General features: G+C 50.7%; 1 protein-coding gene across 5 annotated transcripts in view; it reads left to right on the forward strand.

Annotated features, from left to right (window-relative positions):
• Nucleotides 1–6,008, forward strand: part of MGAT5 (alpha-1,6-mannosylglycoprotein 6-beta-N-acetylglucosaminyltransferase) — a 336,584-nt gene extending 330,576 nt beyond the window's left edge. For all 5 annotated transcript variants that reach the window (XM_023259272.2, XM_045033706.1, XM_045033707.1 and 2 more), the window contains one exon: nucleotides 5,413–6,008. In XM_023259272.2, coding sequence (XP_023115040.1) covers nucleotides 5,413–5,611 — 199 coding nt within the window. In that variant the 3' untranslated portion in view covers nucleotides 5,612–6,008. The remainder of the gene's footprint in view (nucleotides 1–5,412) is intronic.
• Nucleotides 6,009–10,220: the final 4,212 nt, after the last annotated feature.

Below are 10,220 nucleotides of genomic sequence, written 5' to 3' on the forward strand. Positions count from 1 at the left end.
TGTTGTATTTGCATAAATAACACGGTGTTTGGAATTGGATATTGTGGGATGTGTTCATTTGGCTCATGTTATACCCAAGATCTGTGGGAATGGAGATGGGCGCAGAACCACAAACATGGAGGGTCCTGCCCCTGGGCTCCCCTGGCAGAAGCCAGGTCTGCAGAGCTTGATCCGTGCAGGTGGCAGGTCATGGTCCATGCTGAAGCGTGGAGCCCGAGAGGAATGAAAAATCAGCGTAAGGAGCTGGCTTCAGAACTGCCCACGGCACATCCCTTGCCACCTTCCCCTGCTGTGGCTCCCATCCCCTTTTGCACTTGATTGCAACACCCTTGGAATTCGGTACATTACAGGGGCCTGAGCAGGCCTGACTTCCCAGCCCCTTGGCAGGGAGGCGGGTGCAGCACAGGCCAGAGCTGTGCCCAGAAGAGGCCTTCTGTATCGCTTGAGTTTTTTCTCCTCTTGCCTGCATTACTTTTAGTGATCCCATTCATTTCCCTTTGCTTGGCATTTTGATTTTGGCATTTGCAGATCCCAAATTTCTACATGAGGATTCTTCTGGCCTCTGAGTCATGACCTCTGTCCGTGCTAAATCTGTGCTCCCAATTTCTATTACACCCACCCTGGGCCACATATTACTTAATTACCTAGCCACTCCCGCTCCCCCCTTAGTTGCCCTGATTAAGCACTTTCCCTTAAGAGACTTGCTATGTCCCAACCCTAGGTACTGAGGAGAGCCGTGGTACCATCCAGTGGTACCGTCCAGTCTCGAGCAGGATGTTTCAGGAATAGTGCACTCACTGCCCATGGCTTGCCTGTCTCCCATTCTGGCTTCCTGCCCTATTACAGCGGTTGGCCACTGTGGTTGTCTGTGCACAGAGGTCTGAGCTGGCCTGGTCCTGTGTGTATGTCTTCTTATTCTCAAATGTGGTATAAAACCCTTCTTAGAGAGTTTGGCCTGTAGCATCTCACCTGCAAGAAAGCTCTCAAGCAAGGATGTGGAGCATGCTATTTTTTTTTTACCATTCTTTTTATGTGAAGGCCGAGTTCAGAGGCTACCTTGATTCCACTATCAAAACAAATGCCAGAAGAGAGGCAGTGTGGCACCCTACTCCACGACCAGTGAAACTTTGTGACGGAGGGGGTGGTGGTCTGATATTTAAGGAAAGACTCATGGTACTAGAAGCTTCCATTTCCAAAATACATATCCTGAATTCTCGGGTTCCAGGAGGGGCTTCCTATTGGTTCCTTTTGCAGATAACTTCTGTAGCAAGGTTGCTTTTTGAGAACCCTGAGTATCTCTCTCTGGTTATATTGGAAGTGTGGTTTCGCTGGGGATAGACTAGGGAGTGTGCATACAGAGCTGTCCGTGTACATTCCTTGTCTCCACCTCTGGAAGAGGAAACATAAGGAGCTGCATCCTGGGAATGGAACCCAAGTGAGACTCCTCTCTACTGCATGGTCCTTGATTCCCGGCCAGGCAGGAATCCGGGCTCCCACCTATGTATGATGATCATGACCTGGTTCAGATAGGACAGAGCCCCACACAGCAGGCCTGTCTCTGGGACAAAGGTCTAGATCCAGTGGAGGGACAGGAAGGAGAGCCAATGGGTTAATTTCCTCTGCTCCACCCATTTTCTTACCTGTAAAATGGGGGTATCCTGTGTGAGGGTGAGATAATGTGTAGCTGGTGCCCAAGACAGAGCAGAACAGCCCCTTCATCCAAAGAGCCTTGGGCAGTGGAGCAGGCTTGAGGCTGCCACGCTGAGACCAGAAAACCAGTCACCTCCCCAGCCTTCCTCTGCACCTCCCCATACCATGCAGAGCCCATTAGAGTGGAAGGCCTTGTGGGGCTGTCCCATGGCCAGGCCCTGTGCCATGGGATTGCTTAACAACCCTCTCAAACCCCATCATAGCTATGTGGGTTTTCTCCCAAGGAGGCTGCAGTGAATGCTAATTTTGCAATAAAGCTGCCTGAAATTCTCTGAATGTAAGAGCCCTGTTGAATACCTTGTTCCTGCACTTGTAAATACCGATAATGTTGTAGAACCCCAGCTATCTGGTGGTCTATTGAGTACCTCCTCACTATGACACAATCCTAGCTCATCCATATTCATGGCTGATTAGCAATGAGTGGCTCCCACAAGCCCATGCTACTTTTTCTTCTCCAACTTGGGGCCTGGTCTGAGCGTAATCTCCTTTTAGTCTTTGGGTGTCCGTGACCTTGAAGGTCCATCTATCCTCATATCACATAGATCAAGGCCTTTGGAATGTCCTGTGCTCTTGTCCTGCATCAGGGGGAATCAGAGAGCTGATGCTGGAGCTCCTGTTCATGCAGAGCCTGTCGTAAGTGCTGGAGAGGCGACCACAAAGTCTTGTGCACAGAACATGCATGATTCAGGTGTGGCCTGACCTGACACAGACAGACCAGGGGCAGGGGTCCAGAGGCAGAGGCCCCAGCTAGAACCAAAGTCCATGCTAGTGTGGCCCTGTAGGGAGGACCTCAGTTCCATAAAGAGGAGCATGTGTTCATGTGACACCTCATTTGTAAGTTTGCTACCTATTTTGGTGCCTGAGTCCGAGTGTTCACAAGTGAGTTTGGGGGACTTGGTGGATTCAGGGTTGGAATAGGCAGGGGGAGGGGGGTGAGAGAGGGGAGGAACTCAGGAGCGGGGAAGAGACCAGCAGATGGGACCCTGTTTGCATCCCTTCACCCTGTGTGTGTCTGTATGTCAGGAGGAATGGGTTGTTTCTATCCCCAAAGTTGGGGCTTTGCCTTTTTATTCTTGGTCAAGAGCTATAAAATGTAAAGCAAGAGCTGATGGGCCTCAGAATCCCACTGCCATCCTGTAAGAGGCCATTTGGGGAGAGGTCATCACCACAGGGTCCTACAGAGAGGAAACAGTGTGCTAAGGGTCTCTGAGTGAGAGAGAGAGAGAGAGAGAGAGAGAGAGCGAGAGAGAGGGAGTGTGTGTGTGTGAGAGAGAGAGAGAGAGACAGAGACAGAGACAGACAGACATCACAGGAACAGGGAAACTGAAACAACACACATGCTCTGAAAAGGCAGGGGATCCACCGGTGACGAGTGAGGACTGCTGGGGTGTGGAGGCTGGTTTCCAGATGCACTCTAGCAACTAATTCAGCAAGGATGGTGGAGTGCTCTTCCTGCCTGCCCAGTGCTGTGGGACAGGGGCCTACATGCTAATAGAAGGGAAAGCTCCCTGGGGGCCAGGCGGTTGGATGGCATCCACAAGTGTGTGGGGCCCCATATTAGCCGAACCCTCAGGGAGCTGCCTCGTGGCAGGTCACATGGAGTTCTGGGGAATACCAGCTGCTTGAGCATTGTGTGGTGGTATTTGGACCCCATCCCCAGGCAGACCGCTTCTGCTGCAGCCTCAGCTGAGATGTGTTCACAGACAGGCACACATGTGTGCTCACATCCCAGGAGCATGTGCCTAGGGTCTGAGTTAGGTGACCGGGGGCAGGAGCCAGGAGGCTATCTTCATGGCTTCTCCCAATTATACCCCTCCCGTGGGGTCTCAGACTGGTTGTAGAGATTTCCAACTCGGGTCAGCATCTACTAGGCAGATGGCTGGTGCTAAGACTTAGCAGCTGCTAGAATTCACCTAAATAAAGAAATACCTAAGCATAAATCTGTATTCTAAAGCTACATTCCATCTGGACATTTCTAATGCACAGTTGAGTTTTGGAGAACCCTTTCTGTGCATAGGCCAGTGGAGGGGTCCTGTGAGAAGGACCTGATAGCCCCAAATCTCTGATTCCCTTTTTCTCAAGGAAATCCATAAATCCCCACTTCCTGTCTGTGCCGTCACTGTCTGGGCACCCACACCCCCCAGCTGGCACACCAAGACCAGAGGTGTTAGGGCATTTAGAGAAGTCACAGAGCTCCCTGGTGACTACAGGAACAACATGACAGTGGGTGAAGCCCTCCTGAGCACCAGGGACCAGGCAGGCAGGCCCAGAGAACTCTTCAGAAGCCCCAGCAGACATGCTGGGAATTGCCCAGTTCACATTGGCAAGGGCAGGCACGGGCCGGACAGTTTATCGGCTGGAGGAAGACGAGAGGGGGCAGGAATAACAGTACGATGCTTTTCCCCTGACATTTGGAAGCTTCCCAGAGGCAGTAGGAAGCCTAGAGTGCCCCATCTGGGTCCCCATCTTGTCAGCAAGAATCAAGATTTATGTGAACAAAGCAGAACAGAGATGGTTGGCCTGTGTGTAAATTCACACCCTCCGGCAAGGGAGGCAGGTGACAGAGCCAGTGTCTGCCAGGCCAGGGTGATCATGGTGACAGTGGCGGTGGTTGTAGTAAATAACGGCTGCTGTTTATTAAATACTTAACCCAGAGCTACCCTCTGCCCAGTGCTCTGGAAGCACTAATTTAATTTCTGCCTCTCCCCTGTGAGTTAAGGATTATTTGTCCCCCCTCTACACAGAGAAGCTTGGTCATTTCTCCATGGTCTCACAGCTCATAAGGGATAAATTCAGGACTCATACTCAGATCTGTCTGGCCCCCCTATACTTTCTTCTCTGAACTAGTCCCCACCTGGCATATAGGACACGGTGCTGGGCACCTGCTGAGGCCTTCTTGTTCAAGGGGAGACTGTGTGGGTGGGACCGGTGTACCTCAGGCCAGAAGAAAAAGGATGCAGCTCTTCTTTGAGGTAACAGGCCAACACGGTTGGTTATCCCCAACCTGAGGAAGCAAAGCCACAAGGGCTTGCAGTCAGGGCTTGGATTCGGACTCATGCTCCACATGTCCAGAAGCCTCAGGCGCTCATGTCTCAGGAAGTGGGCGGGAGGGAGGCTGCTATTGCCACACACCAAGGTGACTGTGGAGGTCCAGTGAATTGATGCCCTGGGACAGCACCCTCCCCTGGGAGACCATCTGATTGCCCTCCAGTGGGAGGCTAAGGCCATGTCCCATGAATTTTTTTAAACCATCAATAAAAACATTAAACATCGTTTTTGGAAATAATTAAATAATGTCCGTCTTTGCCCCAGTCTCACTCCTCTGAAGTAACCATTGTTAAGGCTTTAGGGTGTAGCCCTCTTAACTTTTTAAGCACAAGCAGATCCCAGTCTCCATCTCATTCTGTTACTTAACCTTCCTCAGGTTACGTTACAGACAGTGCTTCTGTAAGTAGCCTTGAATACACATTCACACACACACACACACACACACACACACACACACACACACACAAACACACACACCTTTGTCCAGTCTGGATTCCTAGTGGTGGGGGAATTGCTAGGTCAGAGGGTGGCTACCCTGTCCTTTCTACAGCAGATGAACCAAGCGTGCTCCCCACACCTGAAGTGGGATGGAGGTGCCAATGACTAGGACAGTGCCCACATCTCCAACCCTCATGCCTTTCTCTTCCTCTCCAGATATGAGGTGATCTGCCAAAGCTCAGAGCTGGCCAAGGACATCTTGGTGCCCTCCTTCGACCCCAAGAACAAGCACTGTGTGTTTCAAGGTGACCTCCTGCTGTTCAGCTGTGCGGGCGCCCACCCCAGGCACCAGAGGGTCTGCCCCTGCCGGGACTTCATCAAGGGCCAGGTGGCTCTCTGTAAAGACTGTCTATAGCGGCCACTGACTCGGCCCCACACGCACTCTGCTGGGGAAACCGTGGCCCCAACACCATCGGGGCAGGGCCAGGGGGCAGACGTCATTCAGGGACTCTCGCCAGAGCCTGAACTTGATGGTGGAAGGTTTCAATTTGGTATTGCTCCTTCTGCGGTCAGAGCACCATGGCAGAGTTTTCCCCAAAGTGAAACAAGAGCAGATGTCAAGTGGGGAGCCTGGCTTCTCACTGGCACAACTTCATTTTTTATTTCTTGAGGAGACTGTGTCTATGAGGCTGCTCCGAGGTAGAAGGAGGGTCTCAAGATGCATTTAAAACAGAACCAGAGGAGGAATGGAGCTTGTCGGAAAGAACTTGATACGGGAACATTCCTAAACCCATTAACTTATTTATTTGGGTGGGTGGGAGGGGGAACAGGGGAGGGCAAAGAGGGATTGATCACATGTCTTGTTTCTTTGATTTCCCACTGTTTACTGTCCACCTTCACTGTATTATTATTCCCGTCTGCTTCCGGAAGGAAGCAGGAGGGAGACAGGGTGCACTGTGGGGCTGGTGGCTCGCTTGAGGGCAGCTGCGGGGATCTGGCTCCTCAAAGTGGATGGTGGCAGAACAAAAGAAAATCTTGTGTGTGCTTGACAGATGGCAGCTAGAAGACGTGCACCTCCTGGGTGCGGGGACGTGCCTGTGTTGTTCTGAGAGCCCAGCCAGGGACCAAAGATGGGGCTGCTTTGCAGTGAGAGAGCTCCTTTCCTTGACCCTCCCACTTGCCCATCACACACACACACACACACACACACACACACACACACACACCCCTTGGCCCTAATTTCTGATGAGGATCTCTTTGGGAAAGAAAGAACACGACTGAGGAATTGACATTTGCTACTTTGTGGTAAATCTACCCTCCCTTAAATGCCACTGGAAGGAGGAAAGTACAAAAGGGGGACTAAAGGTCATGCTTATTTACCCCTAAAGAGGCTTATCTGAGCTGGGGTGTGGACACCCGTGAAGCTGGCCCCTGAGAACCAGTTCCACCACCAGAGCTGTGCTCCAGACACATGCACTTGTGTCTAGTCCTTCTCATGTCTCATGTCACCGACGTCCCAGAAATGAGGCTCTCAGTGGACCTGATGTTGGCCAGGGGAATAGGGCAGGCCAGGACGAATGTGGTGGGCAGTGCTGGCCGCTCACCCTTGGGTGTGGGTGTGTGTGTCTGGCATGGGGTTGGAGTCTGATGCTGGCTCTTCCTCAAGGCGTGACTATTCTGAGGGGCATATTCTGAGTTGGCAGGTTGGCCCCGTCAGTCATTGGATGCCCCTTCCAAACCCTGGAGTCCCCAGTCTCTGCCTTGATGTGAGTTCCCCACCCCCACCCAGCACTGTTTCAGTGCTCCGGCTAGAAGTATGTGTGTTTCCTGTGAAGCCCCTGGCATCTCCATGCTGATAACAATGAGTCCTTTTCTCCCTCTTACAGAACATCCCAGTTATGAGCTGTGGTGTCATCCATCTAGTCCTCACTGGTGGTTTTGAGTGCCTTGGTCACCTAGCACCGTGCTCCCCACCTCCCACAGCAGTCCTGTGCTTCCTAGCCCACTCCCTGCCATCTGAGACAGCCAGCCCAGCCTCAGCCAGACAGAACTGTTCGGCAGGACCGATGGCTGTGTGGGCCTTCGGGAAGTGAGCTAAATCACGGAGGATCACACGGCAGGTGGAACCTTTAGGTAGCGGAAGTTAGATTGTGCCTGCTTCTCTATTCTTCCCTAGAGCAGAAGTAATATCAAATGCACAGCCAGCCTTTCTTTTCTTAGTCTATCAGTGGGTCTGAATTGTACCTCTGATCCCAGAGAGTGAAGGGGGTGAGGCGGAGCAGCCAGGGTCTTCCCCGCCTCTCAGGTGGCCCGAGCACGTGTGACAGACTTCTGATAGGGAGACCTCTGCCCTGAGCATCGGTGCAGGGGCCCCTCAGGAACTAGCAGAGAACAGCCTCTACCTGGGCCCAGCAGCAAGGGTATAAGTCCAAAGGGAGTCTTGGTTATAGGGTGTGAGTGTGTCTGTGTGTCTGTGTGTCTGTGTGTCTATGAGTGTGCGTGCATATGTGTGTGTGTGTGTTCCTGAAGTTTTGCAAGGGCAATGCCTGCTGTGAGAGAAGCAACGGCCTTCTGTGTTGTTAGGAGCAGCTCTTCCCTAGGAATGGGTCTCTTGATTTCACCCTAGGTTGTAGGAATTTGCTTGAGTTCCCAGGGCTGCAATTCCTGGGCCAGTGCCGCCCTCTCCTGGGCTTTTGTGGGAGCTTCCAAAAGTGAAGATATCATGCAGGCATTGGACCAGCAGGGGGAGCGTATGGGCTGAGACCGATTTCTCTAGCTCAGCCAGATTAACTCATTTTGCAGAGCTGTTTAAATAAGCACAGGGACTCAGAAAACAAGGAAGTTGGAAGGCAACATTCCCAGAAAGATGCTGTGCCTGCATGGTATTCCAAAGGCTGCAGGGATTTATGGATTTATGGCTGTCCCGTTTGCTGAGCTCAGGGCCTCTCCACCTCCCCATTCCTCTCCTCTGTATCAGGACTCAGGTCAAGCAGTCCAGCAGAGCACTTTATTTCCTGCACTTGAAGATCCCAGCTGCCCACCCCCCAGCCCAGTAGTGGCCGGAAGTAAGAAGAGTTCTGCAGGTGGGGAGCTGCTGCTTCCCGGGCAAACCCACACCCCAGCTGTCCAGGGCTTTATGAACAGAGGCGGCAACACCCAAATGTACAGCAGCTCCCAGGCCACCAGAAGCGTGGCCCAAGTCTGGTCTGTGACCCACAGGAGGAAATTGGAGAGGGCATCTCCATCTGCACTGTGTGAAAGGGGCACGGTCCCTGGCTGCCCTGGGAGAGAAGGGTGCTTCTCAGAGTAGGAGCTGGGAGCCTTTGGTGGTTCTGCTACTGCCAAACTGAACGGAACCCTAAACCCATTTTTAATTGATGATTTCCACAGGGACAGAAATCCCGAGTCAGGATCAATGTCTTCCTGTGTCCTAGGCACACCTTGCCTGGTCTGTAAGTTTTTGTATGTTTTTTTTCTAAGTGAAATTTGGTTTCCTGCTCCGCCCCCCCCCCCCCCCCGGCAATGTTATCCTAAATTCTTAAAAAAAAAAAAAAATGAGGGAAATTTATCTAATTTATTAAAAGAGAGAAAGCTTTCCTTTGAAACATAAACACTTTGAGAAGTAAAACTCCTGAAAGGGGAAACACACTTACTTTAATGCCAGTAAACACCTCATGTATCTCATGTATATAGTTTGATTTGCACATGTACAAATGGAGATACTTTTTGCATTTTTGCCTGGATTGGGTTTTTGTCACTGCTTTAGTTGGCTTTTTGTGTGTGTGTTTGCTCTATGTTTCGAAATATTAGGAATCTGTTTCTTTGATATTTATTGTTTTCACTTTTGATGTGCCTTTTCACTTTTCTTTGGGATTGGTTTTTAGAATCTGGGTACCATTTAAGGAAGATCACAGACTCCTCCAGCTTAGAAGACACATCCTTGTATCACTGCAGATGCGCAGGCTGGGCTCCAGAAATGCCCTCCAAGCCCCCTGGGCCACAGCATAAATGCCCACACACCCGTACGAGGCCACAGGAACCCTCAGGAGAAGGACTGGCTTCCTCCAGACCAGTCTGTGCCTCCCTGGCTGCTCCAGGTCTTTGGCTCCGAGGACAGCTGGTTGCCAGTGTGCTAGTGGGCCCGTGCTGCCTGCCAGCCATGCCCTAGGTGAGGTCTGAGTTCATGAGCAGCACTAGCCCCAAAACACTTTTTCTGATCATCATAAAGGGAAAAGAATAGGCACCCTTTTTGTTTCCTTAGGGAACACAGGGTTTAGTAAAGGTGATGAAACCGTATGCTATGTACAGGTGCGTTTGTGCTTTTTAGACCAAACTGAGGGAGGCCACTCCATTTCTCCAAGATGGTTTACCTAGATTGTGTATATAATTGGGACAGTACTAGCCTCTTCCATGACCCCTAAATCCTTGATTAAAAAAAAAAAAGTCTATTTTGTTAACGACAGGCTCTGTTGTGTTACTGTTCCAAGCCTGGATTGCTTTATTTATTTGAAAGTATTTTATTTTCCATATTGGCTTCGTTCTAATCCCATCCATCCCGTAGGGCTGCAGCGCGCCCCCCAAGGGCAAGAGATGGATGGACATAAGTAGATCCAGACTTCTTTAGGAAGGTGGGAATTTCCTAAAGCCGAGGGTGAGTTCCTTTCATTCTTGTTGGCTTCAACAAAAACCGGAAACTCAAGTTTTTATAGCAAAAGGCCAAATTAGCTGTACAGTCTCAGAGGCAGAAAAAAATTACCCTAGCTTTTGTAGCACCTAGGGTTTTTGTGAGGATTCAGTGTTTAGCAGTGTCTGGCACGTAGTAAGCCCTCGTAAATGTTAAGTATTGTTATTATTAGCATTTCATAAAATTTGAGAAATAAGGAACTAATACCTACAGGAAAATACTATTCCCAGTTGATGGAATGTGGTAGGAATTACTGGTATAGGTTATCCAAGCCCCTTGCGTGCCCGTCCTGCTGGTTGAAATGTTACTGAATGCACTGACTGATTTGCAAATATGCCTG

This window comes from Felis catus, chromosome C1 (assembly GCF_018350175.1).
Source record: "Felis catus isolate Fca126 chromosome C1, F.catus_Fca126_mat1.0, whole genome shotgun sequence".
Classification (NCBI taxonomy): domain Eukaryota; kingdom Metazoa; phylum Chordata; class Mammalia; order Carnivora; family Felidae; genus Felis; species Felis catus.